At 42.3% G+C, this 18953-nt stretch overlaps 1 protein-coding gene across 12 annotated transcripts in view; it reads right to left on the reverse strand.

Moving 5' to 3' along the window:
• Positions 1-18953, reverse strand: part of ERC2 (ELKS/RAB6-interacting/CAST family member 2) — an 875436-nt gene that overhangs the window by 549506 nt on the left and 306977 nt on the right. For 5 of the 12 annotated variants that reach the window (XM_083156222.1, XM_083156220.1, XM_083156226.1 and 2 more), the window contains 3 exons: positions 14718-14753; positions 6500-6550; positions 3577-3770 (listed from right to left, as the gene is read on the reverse strand). In XM_083156222.1, coding sequence (XP_083012348.1) covers positions 3577-3770; positions 6500-6550; positions 14718-14753 — 281 coding nt within the window. The remainder of the gene's footprint in view (positions 1-3576; positions 3771-6499; positions 6551-14717; positions 14754-18953) is intronic. The other 7 variants (XM_083156225.1, XM_083156228.1, XM_083156232.1 and 4 more) reach the window with 3 other exon arrangements.

Genomic DNA, 18953 nt, shown 5'->3' on the forward strand with positions numbered 1-18953 from the left:
GTGTAAAAATAAAGCAGCCCGTATTTTCCCTGCACAGAAACAAATTAACTCACCCAAAGCTAACTCTCTGCGCACGTTACATCTGCCCCCCTGCAGTGCACATGGTTTTGTCCATCTAAGAAGGATTTTGTCAGAAAGAGTGAATAAGGCCCTTTGTGATGTCGGAGTGGGTTCTCAAAATGAATTGTTAAAATTCTAAATTAGACAAATAAATGAATAATCTATAGGTATTCCAGGAAAAATATAAAATCATTCTGTGTCTCACAAGCATCAAAAACAGATTTTACTGCAAACATCATAAACAAATCATCAAATCACTGCACTTATGCTGGGTACACACTGGCCGATATATCGTTAATGATATGTACCATATAATCAGTGGCGTAGCTACATATGTGGTAGACCCTGCAGGGACTTGGAAGAGCAGCGCCAGTGGGGTCTGGGGTGGGCGCCGTTGGCTGAACTGACAGGTGACCCAGGCAGCAGTGAGCGCTGAGCTGGTCCCACCCTGTACATATGTAATGAGCGGGTTCCGCTCATTACATATGCACAGGATGGGGACCAGCTCATTAAATATGCACTACGCTTGGTTCCTGCTCATTAGATATGCACAGAGCGGGACCAACTTAGCGCTCACTGCTGCCTGAGTCACCTGTCAGCTCAGCCAGCTGTGCCCGTAGTCCATCGCCTCGCCCCGTCTTGTGGGGGGACGCCAGATTTTTTTTTGGCTGGGGGGAGAAAATATTCTAGCTACGCCACTGCATACAATGTACCTTAGTGTGCTTATCTTCCATAATATCATTCCCGAAATAGAGAAAGAAGAAGCTCCTAAGAAAGTTGCAGCAAAGGGAGTGGGGAAATTATTTTCAGGGACTTCCCACACAGATCCCGGCCACTCCTCTAGTAAATTGTTTGGGCTTGTTGATCTCCTGGATAGGAGGTCTCTAAAGTCAGTCAGTATGTCTGTTCCTCTAATAAATAAGCCCCATAAACAATAAGAAAAATATATCACTCAGAAGGGCCCTTTTACTTTCTCGTCCACTCTACATTATTAAGAATGCGCACTCTTGCGCACTGTGAACGACCCCTTTCGTGAGATACAGAGGTAACTCCTTCGTCTATAGTGAACAGACGAGGGAGGGGGTGATCGAGCCCCTCCCTCATCTGTTCATTATAGACGAGGGAGTTACCTCTGTATCTCATGAACGATTAAACGCCAGTAAGTACCCAGAACTGTATATACTGTGCCTTGCAAAACCAACCCCAAAACAACACATAACAGAAGTACTGTAAGTAATGCAATAGTTTGTGCATGGCAGCGGGTCCAAATGGCATTTAAACATTTCTTAAGCTATGCGTGGAGAACATTATTGCAATTTGGGAAGCAGAATTCAAGATATACAGTAGTTCCTATTAATGCACAAAGTAATGCTGCAGTCTGATGCAAACAGAAATGTCACCATGCATCTCGCATTCAGTGTCTGTAGAGCTATTTCCATGCACTTAAGGTAAGAATATATCAGACAATTTACTCACCCATAGCTGAAAAATCCCAACAAATAGAAAGGATAAAACAGGAATTTATTATTTGGATACACATATCTATTGCTACGGTACAGTACGAAAGAAAATCAAGTAAATTATGGCCCTTATTCTGGTTCACTCGCAAAGGCAAATTCCTTCTCCAATGGACAAAACCATGTGAACTGCAGGTGGGGCAGATGTAACATGTGCAGAGAGATTTAGATTTGGGAGAGTTATTTTGTTTCTATCCAGGGAAAATACTGACTGCTTTATTTTTACACTGCAATATAGATCTCACTTTGAAATAAACCCCACTCAAATCTAATTCTATCTGCACAAGTTATATCTGCCCCACCTGCAGTGCACATGATTTTGTCCATTAGAGAAGGAATTTGCCTTTGCGAGTGAACCAGAATAAGGGCCTATGAACACTAAAACCACTATTGAAGATCACAAATCCTGGTTGATAAAAACTAATAATACATGCTGTATTAAAAACATTTGCATACATCTGTACTACATATATTTTTGTGTATTGCCGCCTTATGCCTGGACAAATGGAACAGGACAGGAGGAGAACGAGCGCAGACACTATAGAATTCCTATCATTGCAACACAATAGACATGGACACATATGCAGGCGGAGCTTATTTTGTGGGAACTAGAAAATCTAGAACACCGGTACGCAGTGATGATGGCGATTGTAGGAAGCACTATCTAAACACTTCTTGTCACCTAATCACATAGGGATCTATCAACTACATGATGACATAGTGATCCATCCAGCGGAGGTTGCTAAATTCATAAGCACATTTACACTCTATTACATGAATCCGCACCAATATACATATATTATTTGCATTGCATAATTGGGTACTCTTTACCTAGCACGGCGCCCATCGCGGGCATCGCGGCCATCGCATGCACTAAAAAACGGGTGCGACGCGATGGCCGCGATGCCCGCGATTTCCCATAGGGAACAATGTTAAAAGTGTGATTGGGCGCAATTTTACTGTTCAATGCCTCAATGCCCGCGATTTTTCCATAGGAAACAATGTTAAATGGGCCACAGAGCCCAAATAGTCCCCCTGAAGTCTGAAATGGCCCCCACAATTGTTAACGCCACCCCACGATCAACGTGAACCCGAAGCGTGGCGAGCGCCGCGAGCCCGCGAGGGGCGGCGGTACGCGTCCTCCGACCTTTTCATACCCCCACTATCCACGTCGGCGTGGAGTTGAGAATAGAATAGTGTGGCGAGCGCAGCGAGCCACCGAGCCCGAAGCGTGGCGAGCGCAGCGAGCCCCGCGAGGGGACGCGGATACCTTCACAGGTAAACGCGTCCCTTCGCGGGCTTTACAGGTATCCGCGTCCCGTCGCGGGGCTCGCTGCGCTCGCCACGCTTCGGGCTCGGTGGCTCGCTGCGCTCGCCACACTATTCTATTCTCAACTTCACGCCGACGTGGATAGTGGGGGTATGAAAAGGTCGGAGGACGCGTACCGCCGCCGGTTCACGTTGATCGTGGGGTGGCGTTAACAATTGTGGGGGCCATTTCAGACTTCAGGGGGACTATTAGGGCTCTGTGGCCCATTTAACATTGTTTCCTATGGAAAAATTGCGGGCATTGAGGTATTGAACACTAAAATCGCGTCCAATCACACTTTTAACATTGATCCCTATGGGAAATCGCGGGCATCGCGGGCATCGCGTCGCACCCATTTTTATAGTGCATGCGATGGCCGCGATGCCCGCGATTTTTTACCCCCGATGACCGCGATGGACATCGTGGGCGCCGTGCTAGGTAAAGAGTACCCATAATTGCCCTTTTTATTTGGACTACTGTAGTATGTAGGATTTCCATTTGAATGTTTGTCAATGTTGATATTGTGTCCATGATGGCATTCTTAATGTTGAGATCAAGGGCTAAATGTAATAGGGTGTGAGAATCAAAAAGGGAGAGATTTTGGGAGAGTTTTCCTTTTTTTTTTAAAGCGGCAATCAAAGCACCTGATTTTTTTTTTTATATAATAAAAATAATAATAATAATAATTACCTTTCCAGCTCTGCTATTTGCTTGTCTTTATCATTTTTCTCATTTTCCACCTCTTTCAGAATCTGTAGAAGCCGGTCTACCTCGGCCTGCGTTTTGCTGCACTCCTCCCTGTAGTAGGAAACTTCTTTGTCTAGTTGCTTAAGTCTGTCGGTGAGCTCTGGATTCAACCGAGCATCCTCTTCAGCTTCATGAGCCTTTAAAAAAGACAAAAATAAATAAATAAAAAATGTTTCGGCTCCGCTATACAGGTGGAAAAATAGTAGACGTAAAACGTGTAAGGGAGATGAGTCGGTGTGCACTCAGAGCTATTATACATCTATCTATTTAATCGGTTATATGTATGCACCTGTACTAAACCAGAGTGACTAGAGGAAATACTAAGGAGTACATTTACTAAAGCTCCAAAAAGAGGTGGTGTTGCCCTTACCAACCAATCAGATTCTGTCAATTATTTTCTAGGAAGCGATAGAGAAATGATAGCCAGAATCGTATTGGCTGCTATGGGCAGTGTGACTTCCCTCTATCTCCTTCCTGCACTCTGATACTGGTTGCTTACACATCTGAACTGTCAGAAATGTATTGTTATAGACATTGTTAAATTGGTAAGTCTCTCAATATTCATGTAAGGATCATTACAAAATGATCGTTACAAAAACAATCTACAATTTATAAATTCGAAACCATCATTTCAATTTTTTTCTTAATGTTTTTTGTTTCTCTGATGCAACATTTTCATGCAATGAGCATTAACAATGTTATTTTTTTTTTTTTCTTATCTAAATATATCCTATCTGCTAACTATGGGAACTATTAATCATTTCTTAAAGTAGCTGAATATATTATTGTTCACCTACTTTTGTAGGAATGAAATATCAGTGCTGATCACTACAGATCATAGGTATTGCACTGTTCTCCTGATTACCTTGCGGGCCTCTTGTTGTCGATAGTGGTGGTGGTGGGGGGGCTTCATTCATTAAACTCTGAAAACAATGTTTTCGGAAAAGAACCGCAGAACCTAACATGATCATCATCTTCACCATCTTTCCTTTGAAAAGGAGGTCCAGGCTGCGGAGAGGGATATGTTTGGATCCCGTCACAGCACTGCACACCGCCTGGCAGTGCACATGCATGAACTCAGTTCACACATACCCAATAACACTGCCAGGTCAAACCCGCCAGTGCAAAATCTCACTACTACTACTAATTAATGGTAGAATCTGCAGCATTAGGGATCATGGAGGGAGCTGCTTTTCAGAATTGCTTGTGACAAGATGGATACATAACAAACAGGGGGCATTATGAGGAATATGATTTGTCACCATGGCCCTTATTCTGATCGGTGCGGATATATCCGCGTGCGTTCGGGCCGCCGATGTTTTGTGTCTGCGCATGTGCAGAGGCGTCTCTGCGCATGTGCGAGCGGGGCGTACGGCCAAATCCCGCATGATATGTGAACACTCCGAACAGGGGGTGGAGAGGGGCGTGAAGGGCTATTTGGGCTCATTACCATATGCATACGCCCCGCATTTCATGGGCGTTCCCATGAAAACGCTGGGCGTACGTATGGTAATGCGGCGGTGACGCACGTGTAGGGGGCGGATATATGACATCGCCGGATGTCAGCTGCCCGCCCAGATCCCTGCTTTTGCACGGAAAAATGTCCGTGTGGTCTGAGGTTGCGGGTGCTGGTGGAGCACTCGGTCCTGCATTCGATGGTCTGCGACCATCGAATGATGGGGGAGGTTCCCTTAGATGGAGGAGGCGTATTCCGTGAAAAATACACGTGCGGTCCGTTCGGCCAGCTTCTTACCGCATACGGACTGAGTTGGCGATCCGTATGGAAGGCGGGGTTTCGCACGCACGGTCCTGGCCGCATAATCGGCTCCGGCCGCACCGATCAGAATAAGGGCCTATGTGCCTTATTTACAAATAGGGGCTAACAAGTTGTGATGCAAGCATTGTTCATACCCACTTAGCATGTAGCGCACAAACAATGGACACTTTAATTTTCACATTGTGATTTAAAATTGAGCTACAGTAGTAATGTTCCACCTCCAAACCCTAAGGGGTGTATTCAATCCGGGACTCCGACTGTCGGTACGTCCTGACAGTCAGAATCCCAGGCCGTTTTCGATCTGTTTGACAAATGGAATTCAATGTTCCGACTGTCGAGTGCAGGAAATACAGAGGTTTGGCAAAAACGCCAATGGATTGGTGAAAAATGGGGGTGAATTTGACAATTTGCTGCCGTTTCCTACAAAACAGATCTGACTTGTTTTAAAGTCAGATCTGTTTTGTCAGAAACTGCCTCCAATGCATTTGGAATGGCAGCATTGAATAGGCGAGGAACTCTATTTCCGCCAGCCGAGATTGAATATTCCCCTAAATCTGTCCGCATATTATACTGTACATTAGGTTTTTTTTATAGGTTTTTCACAAACTTTACCAAGTTAACAATGTCAAAACGACAGTTCCATTTTAAATACATTGATAGCAAAGTTATGTTACTGTCTATCTTTGTATTACCACCCAGGGCAGAGCGGCGTATTAGAACTTTACCGCCATCTCTTCTTCTCCCTGGCTCAGTGATTAGACTCACTGCCCTTTTGGAGTGAGGAGCTGATCAGCAGGACCAAAACAAAGCCAACAGTCATGCTCACCAGCCCCTTTCTTCCCCAGGTTAGCTTCCCTCTTAAAGTGGGGTACAAGTCTTTCATCACTTTATATGGTAGCACAGCTTTAAGAAACTTCCACTTTTTTTCCACAACCACAATGAAAATTGTACATTGAACATGGTGTAACAGGAATACAATGAAAGAGACGTCTCATGCATCAGAACAAACATGATTCAATATGTTAAAAAAAAAAACAAAGTACAATAATCACACGGCAAGACAATATGTTTCACCTATTGTGTACTCACATAACCACAAAGAAATGATACCCCCTGCTTCTCATTGCGCCCCGCAGGTGTCTTCAAAAAGAGCAAGCAAAGAGGAGAGAACAAGGCAAGAGCAAGCGATGACTAATCTAAAATACCAGAAAACAGCATGCGTAGCACAATTAAACAAACCAATACATATAAATAGACGAATACCAAAACTGCCGTCAGAAGGTTTGAATTCTTCGCAATGAAAATAAAAGAAACATATTGTATCAGAGAAAAAGGTATTTTATCATTCTTACATACTTTCTGGTAATGTTCTGTTTTTACACTCTAGCATTAAACCTCATACTGGTAATATTGTGCATTTACACAACACATGAATAAATCAGAATTGATTCACACTTTCTTCCAATCAAACACCATCAAGCTGGATTAGATAAAAGCAATATGTTTTCTTACAATAATATTTGTAGAGGATTCCATGGAGAACAAAACAACCCGTACAAAGCATTATAACAACCATCAAGTTACAGGGGAACCATTACAGTCCCATCTCAAACTCATAGGGCCGTATTCAATGCGTCCGGCGAGGGGGTTAAATGGCAAGTATCACCGAAAACAAGCAACCCTCGACATTTAACCCTCGCAACGACCGCTCACCGGATTCAATGTTCCGGGGGAATCCTCGAGAGGTTCGCGGCTAATGCAGGGAGCCCACTGCATTTAGCTGTTAGCTCGCTGTTTTGGCCGCCGCAGACGCCATTTCCACATCGCTGTAAAAACCCAGTGAGGTGGAAACGGTGTGTGCAGGGGGTCAGTTGAATACTGACTGTGCGAGATGTGACAGCGAGCAGTCAGCACTGTTCGCTGTCACATCTCACAAAAACCATTGAATATGGCCCATAGTGAAGCAGATACTTTGTTAGCTAAACCAAGTTTCATTATAATGCAGCAAGAATGTGTTGTACATCCCAACCAATTAATAGCATCTATTAATCTGGTTTACGTTTGTTACTATTCCCAGACTTACACCATAATACTGTCATTATTATCACTGTCCTCCTAGTGGTGCCCAAACTTTTTTTTTTAATCATGGCACCCTAAAGTATCAGGATTTTTTTTACAACCAGGCCAAAAGTTTCCTGAGGAATTTGGGGAAAAGTATTAAATTAAGTCAATTGTATTTATATGTAATCCTGAGGTTCAGTTATCTGGTGAGGTGCAGGACTTACTTCTGTCCACATATTTAATGATTGGAAGCCACTGGTTTTGTCTATTACATTGCCCATAAAAGGGTTAAACTGGTCCTTGACCTCCAACCCAGGGTACCTCCGCAAGTGTCCCAAGGCAAATTAACTTATAAAAATTGTTTGTACATTAAGTGGAATCTGCAGACACTTCATTAAGAACCTGAGAATGCTATTGGTCTGAAAGTGATGCTAAAATATTACTTCAACCAGCTCCGGAACACATTTCTGCTGTAAAAATTCATATTAGGCAAGAGAATGAGATCTCAGGCACGTGGTTCTATTTCAGGATCCTTACGTACGGTCAAGTATTTATATGAATTCACCAAAAGTTAGGGATCACTGAATCCTTTGGTGAATTATCCCCTCAGCACAAAGTTTGGCTGACCAAATTACTTTGTTTTATGTGAGTATCGGTACTAAATTGTTATCACTAAGCAAGTGTTCCTTAAAGCAACAGAGAAAGAATTATGTAATTGTTCAGTGATGAACAGTGCATAGGGCAGAGAAGGAAGGGTTAATACAAATACTGAAAAGTAGACAGTGGGGAAACACTTAGTAAAGAGTTGGGGTGATTACACTGAGATAGATATACATCACAGCTAAATGTATATCCATAGGAATCCAAATGCTAAATATAATAAGATTTAGATGCAAACAATGTTAAACAAAATTGTATTGTTTTCACAAGTAATGTAGGGTACACACCAGAACGATTTGGCCTCAAAACACCCGATTTAGATACAATCCGTGGGTCATTTGGTCGTTCCTCAGGTCCTACCTGCTGCAGGTAGGATTTGGAAACGACCCCTTCAACTGGTTACCGTTCGGGAGCAGATCGTATGCTTCAACAGATCGTGAGACGCTCATACGATAGTCTTACGATCTGCTCCCGATCTCAATTGTTCTGGTGTGTACCAGGCATTACACCATTATACAGTAGTGTACCCAAAAAAATTCACAACTTAGTAGTAACATTACTATTTTATGACTTGAGTTTTGTTTCTTTTTAACAAGAAACTAAAGTTAATATTCTGTTTTCCAAGATGGTTGTCCTATAATGTTCCATTGTACAATTGTTCTGTGGGGGAGATTGCTATGGCTATCACCAGCATTTGCCTTTTGCTAGACTTTAAGGTAGCGTAACCTAAACTCTTTCTATGCCATGTAAATTAGGCTGCCATGATAATCATGATTCCCAGGGAAAATTGTGTTAACAGACAAAAAAGCTGGTAAAATGTTAACCACTACCAAGGGCAGTACTTTGAAACTTGAGTAGCGTACAGTAAACCAGCCCCCCAAAAATGACAATTGCAAGACAAACAAGCTTAACGCTCTCAAACTAGCCAAACATGGTGTCATTTTGAATTGGTTTCAATAATTACATCATCTCTACTGCCCATATCACATAGGGGAGTATTCAATGTTTTTTTCTCCATGTGCAGCGAATACTGTTTAGGATTTGCTGCACATTCGCAGGGTTCCGGAGGGCTGCAGCATTCGCTGCCAGCCCTCCCTGTCACACTATTCAATGTCGCAGGGGCTCGCTTTTTAACCCCTGCAGGAGCCGGGGGACGGAGGCAGGCAGGGAGATGTAAGCCTCAACATATTAGAATGTCATGTTAGAATGTCAGTTTCCATGATGGCACAGTAGTGACCTACCTGCTCCTAGTGGCTACAATGGAGTCTTGGCAAACATGTGATTCACTTCCTGGTGAGACTCTTGATCCTCTGATTTTCTGATAACTATTTCCTCCCTAATCCTCCCTCTGGTTCCTAAAGTTAACCTCCATCAACAACCTACCCTTCCACCTGTAGCCTCAATCTAATGTCAACATTCTGACAATCTCAATATTTCACCTGCCAACATATTTGGAATCCTGATGCCTGCTAACATTGTAACAATTTAACAATGTCGATACAGAGCCTCGAATTGAAGCATTTTTTTTTTTCATTTCAAAATCATGTTGAATCATTCACCAAGGGTGTCTCTCAGCTTGCCCTTCTCTTCCCCTTAAATTGTTTGCTAATAACACATTACTGCTTTATTGCTGCATAAAGTGATGAGGAAACAAGTAGCTATCAAGACAGTGGCTAGATATTGCAGGACTTTCATCGGGCTGCCCCCTATGGAATGCCCTCCAAGCAAAATAAGACTCTCCACTAGCATCTAAACTTTAAAGTGTTCCCTAAAAACTCACCTCTTAGAGTTAGCAAGCCTATCAAATGTAGGTAAAGTACACATAACCCTCTGAGGCACTTATGTATTATATAGCTTCCCTGCGGGACTTGCAACTTGGTGGGATTGCAATGCTAGGAATTTTGGGGCCCGGGACTCATTTCTAGTCTGGGCCCCGGGCCCCACCCCCCTCACTTGACTTACCGTAACCCGGCTCCTGCTCCCCCATCTCTTTTTCCACTGAGCTGCAGCCCTGAGGTCCCGGAGCCAATCAGAGCTCGCGTACCAGCAGCAGCTCTGATTGGCTGCCGATATGCGAGCTCTGATTGGCTCAAAAGCCGGTGCAGATTTTAATTGGCCGCTGGCATCCTGGGTTAAATAAGCCTGTGCTCTGGGACCTCCTTTGTTCAGCCCATTGAGTGCGGCACAGCGGAAGCAGCCGGGGGGGGGGGGGGGGGGGGGGGGTCAGCACTGAATGCTAGTACTGGTCTGTTTCCCTCCTATTTACCTATAGATTGTAAGCTTGCAGAAAGGCCCTCCTACCTCCATGTCTGTCTGTTTTTTACCCAGTTTGTTCTATCACTGTCTACAATTGTATAAGAAACTGTGCTTTATAAGAAACTGGAAATAAATAAATAAAATAGTTCAAGAAATGTATACCTGCTGACAGCAAACCTGCTGATAATCAGAGTGTTTCCCAACAACCGCTACCTGTACGGACACCTGTACAAACTACACGTTCAGTGCAATCTGTTCCTGGACTTAAGCACCAAGCACCTGTTTTTATTGCTTTATAGACAATGGAGACAATATACAACATACTAACTGGACATATCTGTCTGTATTGATCTGATTATATATATTTATCAGCTGATACCATCTCAGTATTTTTCAGAATGAAAGAACGCATTATACAGATTGTCCCATTTCTAATTATCTTCAAAACTTTGCTAATGGAAAGTAAAGCAGTCCAAAACAAAACTTGTACAAAATGTTCTCACAAAAATGGTAAATCAAATAATTACACAATTCAAAAAGAAAACATGCATGCACATTATACTTTGCAGGATCCTTCAGAGTTATTATAAATGAAAATTCTTTTTTTGTGAGAGAAATTTATTTACTATTGAAATGGCACTTATTAACCTCAAATTGATGTACAGTTTCATTCTATCAAGGGTCACACAATACTACTTTTACCTGTCTTGGTCAACAGTTGGAAAGTTACGTCATGAACCCAAAGTCAGTACCTCACAGGTGATGTGTTATGGTTACAGAGTGAAGTGCTAAGATGCCATTACACTAGGCAGCACGGTGATGGAGAAAAATATGACATGAGATTAATCAGTTACTAATGTTAATGATAACGATATTAGAATTAATCAAAAGGGGCCTGTGATCATATAAAACGTTGATGTATTAGACGGATAAAGTTTTATGCGAGTCACATGATTCCAATATAAAGCAGAACCTTTCAGTTTGGCGTAATATATAACATACCAATTAACTTCAACATATTTTACAGGTATTTCTACAAATATTTGTATCAACTGTGTTTTACAAATGTTAGAATACATGCAGAGGCAGAACTCTGGGAGGCAATGGAGTCATCTGCCGCCGGGCTCCTGTTCCCAAGGGGGCACCTCTCCTCCCCTTCAAGTTTGAATCAGTCAAATGAAAGCAGTTGAAATTGCTAATGTGGCTGACTCCTCCTTCTAACAGCAATTTTACAAGTGTCACCACCTGTGTTAGATCCCATGACCCTACTGGAGACAGACACCTTACTGAATGAGCTATTTGGGGGGGCACCAATACTTATCTTGCCTCCGGGCAACTGGGATGAACTTACGCCACTGAATACATACATGTATATATATATATATATATATATATATATATATATACATATTAAATTGCTCTTTTATTCTGAGATGGGTGAAATTTGTCTGGGTCTATTCGTGAAACTGAGCTTTGCGTTTCCAGAACTACTTTAGGTAGCGACAATGCGATACCCCTCAGATTCTTAAGGGTGTTCTTGGCATGCAAGAACACTTACATAATCGTTTTGAGTTGTGTATTCAAGGTAGGTAAGGATATTTAAGACATATCTCTTGCAGAAACTAAAGACAATGGTTCTGGGGAATGAGGTAAAGTCAATGGATGACCCAGGATTCCACTTGTAAACAAACAAAAATTTGCATTAGTTGTTCTTCCCATACTAGCACTATGGAGAACACTGCTTTGCTATGTTAGTGTAGTGTAGGACAAAACCACTAGACTGTTTTTGGCTGGCTACAGAACACCAAGACTTAATATTGTTTGTGTCTGTCAGTATTGCATTCTTATAAAGGATGGGAACCAGTCTTTTGCTTGACTTTGCAATGAGTTTTGTTCCAGAACATAGCCCTTAGGGCTGTACAGAACAATCTGAAGAAGGCAGATATTGGATGGAGACGTTTTTCTGTGCCGTGAAGAAAAATAACATTCAATTCTGTTTGCCTTGCGGAGACACATCGTGAACGTCTGATCCACAACACACTTGTTCTTATTGATAAAAGTTGTGTGCCGTCCTGTATTTGTGATTCAGCTGGAAGATGTTGGAATGTTCGCTCAAATCAGTTCCCGCAATGCAATGCCTGAGAGAACGCACCAGAGATATGTGTGGCTGATCAGTTACAGGTTGTTTGTGATTAAAAAGAACTGGAAGTAATAAATACAGAAAGCAGATGAGAACAATCAGTTGGGTCAAACTGGAGCCGTCGTGATGAGAAAAATATTGCAAAATGCAACAAAAGAGAGATTTACACATTGCCCGGGCACAAAACGACGGTCTGTGGAGAGCAGTTTGGACAAATGTAATTGGCAGAGCTGTCCTCGGGGTTTTTCATTGTGAAAACCACATGTTAGTCAGACAATGATTAAAGCTGAGCAACTGCTTACATTAATTATCGAAAAACCATGTCAGCATTGGGAAAATAATTATGGAGAAGAGTCAAAGAGTGCAATGCGTGACATAAACCTAAAAATGGCTGGTGAGACAACAGATGGCAATTGCTGATGGCCGAAAGTCTGTGGTAACATTGTCAACAAGTGCCGGTGGCCAAACAGATGTGTCAGCAGGGGTTGTTCCTAGGGGAAGGAGTGTTCCGTCTATCTGTGCACAAACAGCAATAAAGAAAGATGGTACATCTTCATAAAATGGAGTACAAAGATATAATGCAGTGTCTCCAAATGTTCTAGTCAGGAAATAACTTGATTGCCGCATTTATGTATAAAGACCAAGTCTACTGCAGGATATCTTCTAGTTAGGACGGTGTATGTTCTTAAACATGAAACTTCTTTAGACCGTACGGAGAAAAAGGTTTGAAATTCCAAAAAGGTCAGAACGGTTCAGGACAGAAGCAAATTTCTATACCAGAATAGCCCAGCACTGGTGCCTGAAGGCATGAGATCAGGATGAATGTTAACACTTCTCTATGGAGGGCTGTAGGTGTCTGGAACAAGCTTCAAAACTTAGTATGGATAACCATAATGTTATAACAAAGACCACTTGAAAACAAAGAAAGAAATGTGTTCAAATTAGCAGAACTTGTCTCTTTATTTGTAGTATAAATGGATTTCAATGGTTGTGTTGGAATCTAGATGTTATGGATTAAGGGGCACCTAATATGAGCCTGGTGTTATTGTTGGATCAAGCCACTCACAGTTGGTTCCATGCTTCTATTGATCCGGACATGTTCCATGAAAAATAAAATAAGTGAACGGACCCATGTGTTATCACAACTTTAAGGGCTGTTTATCAGGCATAATTGCTGATCATGGCTAACTGGACCGTCCCCGTTGAATCATAGCGAGGCTAATTGGATACTGACCATATTGTTCAAGGAGATACTGTAAGAGGCCTAATGCTGCCTGCAGATAGTCATTCATTCTGACTGTACTTGTACAATACGTAGGATTAAAATGTTAAATGATTTAATGTGTGATAAGTCACTTTGTGATTTGTTGATCTTCTTATTGTAGTGTCTTTAAAAAAAATATATATATATTTTTTTAAATATGAAGTCAATATTTGCTTAGCTGACAGTGAATAAGTTGCAAATGTTCTATTCACATGTTCAGTGTATTTAATACTATACCGCATAAATTCATGATAAATCTGCTTCCTTCCTAGAATTTACATAACCCTCACAGGCAGGAGCCACTGCTGTCAGCAAAGGAGAGAACCTGCACCTACACTGTATACAGGCAAGTGACTAAAAGTATACTAGTAAGTAACAGAAGTGTAACACATGCTGACAGACCCACTTTACAGTTCCTTAAGACAAGGTTACCAAGCTCTGTAGTGTGATTAATACTCCGGCATTACAAACATGACATGCCGATGAGGAATTCTGTGGACCCTACCTGTGCACCATTAAAACCATGCTTGTTTATTTCCTACGCAGCTGCTGATCCTCCTGGCTGTGTGCTACAGTAAAGCTCCGTAATACATATCAACATACAGTACAGTGAATGGAATTTGGTTTGTTAGACCAGAACTAGGAACAATTTTCAATGGAAGTTGACAAACACTATATACCTGAAGGATCCTACATGGTATAAGATGCACTGGACCTGCTAGTCACCTCTCATGCACGCAGTGGTGCTGCACACAGCGGAAGCTACTAATCGCTCGTTCTCAGCAGTGAGTCACAGACATGAAGCAGGCAGAGCCGTAGCGCATGAGCATGGCCGGCGTGATGCTATGGGACAAGAAGTGCAGAGCTATATGTTGGTACGATGGAGGTCGCATGCTGTGTCGTGTGTTCCGTTTATGGCCACTTACAGGATTGTACATCTGATTGAACAACTGCTCAGCTTGCTACATTGGGGAGTTGGGAAGGGGATGACACACAGAGAAGGGAAAAGAAGAAGGAAAGATTCAGGAAACAGCATTAGCTCAACAAAACCAGTGTGTATGTACAAAAGAGAAACCCTTGTCTTAAATATGTAGTAATGTAATGGGGCGATTTCAGGGCATTTTTGAAGCGATCTCACTAGATCGCTTAGAAAACGCCCCTACAATGCTCCGTGTGTAGGGGCTATAGTGATGTGCGGCCCCTCGCGTCGCTACGTCGCTATTGCCCAGTGATTAATATCCAGCATGCTGGATCAATCTAGTTAATCACCAGTCAGGGCCAGTGTTCTCACCGGAGAACACTGGCCCTGGTGGATCGATCAGCACACAGCGCTGAAACATTGCTGTGTGATGAGCGATCTTGCTGAGCATTCTGAGCGATCTAGTATTGCTTAGAATGCTCAACAGATCTCCCTGTGTGTAGGCCCCTTCAGTTCTAAACATTCCGCGGTGAGCGTTAGAGAGACACAGGAGACAAACACATGTTTACTTTGGCTCCTAGAAAAGAATAGATTGTGAAATGTATGGTTTACAGTTACTTTTCCTTTCTCAAGTTAAATAACCCATGAAATAAAGTAGGCTGGCCACTTTTGATGACACATTAAGTGCTGGACTTGAGCGATGAATCACCAGAAGTGCTTTTAGTGAAGACGGCTATTAATCATGTAACTTTCAAAGATAGTAATAATAAAAGATTAATTAAGCACTATTGTTAAATACATTCATTATCCAGAACGCAAATCGTTGGGGGTCACGACAGGAACATTCTAAAAAAGGTGAAAGGGGCTGGTGTGGAAATTAAGAACATGTAGTTAATGCAAGATCAGAATTACTCCCCCGCCCCCTCCACTCCAACCCCCCCCAAAAAACTATTATATCTTAACAACAGAAAAATTGTGAGAGCCGAAAACAGCACAATGTAACCACAGCTCCCCTGGAGACACTAAACACATGTAGATATAATATCGCCTGCGAAAACCTAAAATAAAGATTCGAATGATTAAGAAGACAGCAGCAATGTAATACACTTTATTGTGACGTGCTGCTCTACTATGTACAGACCTCCTATGATCTGTGTACTGTGGTACTTTTAGAAGAACTACAACCAAGTTGAAGGAGTCACTATTAAAGAATAAGCACGAATACCGTGCAATACCGTGTAATAGCCAACACTGTACCTTTCATAAAGGTCAGGTAGATGTCAATGCTCCACTCTCATGAATTTCCCATTATTGTGAATGGGAAATTCACAGAGGGGAGGACATCAGAACCTGGTCGTCAGTTTCAGCAGTAATAAGAGGGAGGAGAACAGTATAGGACTATTACAGCCATCCGAGGTCACCATGGATGAATGGCACAACAAAGATAACCGTGCTTTTAGATTTATTTTTTGCATAGTAAAGCCTTCAACTCTTATATTAACACAGATTAAAGGCCTGTACACACGGGGTGATTCAGGGCGATGTTCTAAGTGATCTGACTAGATTGCTTAGAAAGTAAGCACGATTGCTCCGTGTGTACAGCATATAGCGATGTGCGGTCTCGTGCGTCACCATCACCCGCTGAAATAGACAGTGCATGCATGGTGTATCCTGCTAGGATTCGCAGCGTATTGCCTATTAGCATAGGCAAAACACTGCTCCGCACGGATCCCTCAGCACACATCGCGGGTGAATCTCGTGTGTGCACCAACACCAGCTCCCCCGTCACCCCGTGTTTACGGGGCTTTATATTTTTCGTTGTACTGAAAAGTATACAACTCTGTAAACAAAGCATATAATTAGCATCAGCAATATGGTAGGTTATAAGTAGAATCATTTGGTATTTTTTTAAAAAGTTTAACACAATTTTATCAATTCCAGAATAAAAAAGTTATATTACATTTACAACTTGTCAGGGTTCAGTGGGCCTGAGAGACATTTATCAAGGTAGTTATAGTTATCATCACAGAAGTTGTGCAGACACATCTATGATAACATACATATATGGGATATTTTACGTGAGTATTTCTCAGAAATGACATACAGAATCTGACTGGCAGGCAATGTCGGACTGGGGCATAAAGAGCCCAATGGGGAATGCAGTGGTAAAAGTGCCAGATTGCCAGGAGAGTTAATCTTGGTGTTGTTTCCATAGAAATAAACCAAACACCCAAGTTCATACATGCTCCTGCTTCACCAAGTTACTGACCTATAATACAGTAACAATGTATTTATAATTTGAGCGCACAGTCTGGAATCTGACCGCTACAGGAGGGGGTGGGCCCTCAGGCAATGGGCCAATCCGCTGCAGGCAGGACCAAATGGCGATTACATAAGATAATTAATAACAAAATAGTAATCTAACTCAGAATCTATGAAAAAGTCTCTGACAAATATAGTTTCAGCAATTATTAACACACACTACAGTGATAAATGCACCCCTCTCCCTCTTAGTTAGCCTTGATTTCTTGAAGAAAACATATTTATAGTGCTGAATCTGTGGATAAAATCTCTCTTCCAAAATACAGAAAAGAAGAGGAGTACATTTAATCAAGAACACAATTAATCAGAGTGACCGTACACTGCAAAAACGTTCTACTTTGATGGCTGCAAAAACTTTGGCCTTTAAAGAGTTAAGTGAAAAACAAGAATCTTCTATCTCTCCAGCAGAGACTCTCCAGCGTTTTATCTGTTCGGGAAATTAACTGCAATTTATCAACTGGCAGGAAAATGGTACGGGATGGAAAATGTATCGTACTGAACTTCACATTGTTTCAACCAGCACAAAGGGGAAAGAATGGATGATGATGCCGTATTCTAGAGTCTGTCACCATTTGTGAAGAGCTGGTGACTACTGTAAGTAAGCAAACATCAAAATGAATGAAGGACACATTGCCGCGTATGGCTTAATAGGGATAAACTCTATAGGGGGAACTCAGCCGCGGGGGTGCCAATTGCTGTTGCTGCCAACAGCGGCCTGATTCACCCCCTTTGCCCAGCCAGCTGAGTATCTGATTCACATAAAGGTGAGATGTATTTTAAGAGCAATGCACCATATAACAGAGTAACAGTGGAGCAGATTCAGACCCATTCGCAGGGCTGCAAGTTCGCAAACCTGATGATTATCGAATGACCGCGCACATGGATCATATGGCCCATGCGCAAGCCATCTACTCGAATTAAGACAGTGATGGATGGTCATCGATGGCCATTCGCAACTTAATTGACAGGCATCCACGTTTGTGGGTGGCACACCTGCATTTTCTGGTAGTGGCCCAGAAAACACAGGCGGCTCCCAGACGAGGAAAGCTGATGTCAGCCGCGGTTCTGACCTCCCCACAGCCTTTGCAGTGCGGAGTAAGTCTAGACTTACGTGGCCGGCTGCGAACAAGCGGCAAATCCATTAGATGGTGCGTGATTGTGAATTTTACTGCCCTATGTTGGGCACTGGGCTCTGATGAGTTGCAACATTGCTGTCCTTAACATCGCACCTCATAGAGATGTAAAGGAAAACTAGCGGTGTTGAGGATGCTGTAATGGCAGCTACATATACAGCCAATCATTGTGCCGATACTTACTGGTATATAACAAATAACAAGCTTCAGAGAGGATGCACTGGTGTAAGAACACACTTAACCTACAGTATATTGGGGGGTGGGGCTACTGGCCTCTGAGCGGAGAAATTCTATTAATAGTACTTTAAAGCAACAGAACTTTAGTTCAGTGCAGCTCAGTCTACAGCGTCAGCATTGCGGGAAATGTCAGGTCATTTGTGACGATTACAGATTACCTTGGGAATAATAGAAATCCTGCAGTATTGCTGACATTAGCAGTACCTGTTCTTCATGTGGGAAGTAGCTGCCAGCTCCACACCGCAGCTTTGTTTGCACAATAAAACATTGTAGCAATCAACGTTTTTTGATTAGTTTAATTCAGTATCATCCAAGAGTTCAGTTTGGCAACTCGATGACACAATTTAATCCTGAAAACCCACAAAGACTTTCATTTGTAATTACTGTATGTTTGGGTTCAGATAAGTGTCAGTGCCCTCTCTGGCCCAACAACATGAGGTTTATATACAGCTTTTGTGATGGACTGTTGTTTTACTTTTTCCAAACTCCCATCAACGGTACTGACAAGACCGTTGTTTCCTAAAGTTCAAAGAAGACTTTGATGCCGCTGC

This window comes from Crinia signifera, chromosome 8 (genome assembly GCF_055691185.1).
Source record: "Crinia signifera chromosome 8, ASM5569118v1, whole genome shotgun sequence".
NCBI lineage: Eukaryota > Metazoa > Chordata > Amphibia > Anura > Myobatrachidae > Crinia > Crinia signifera.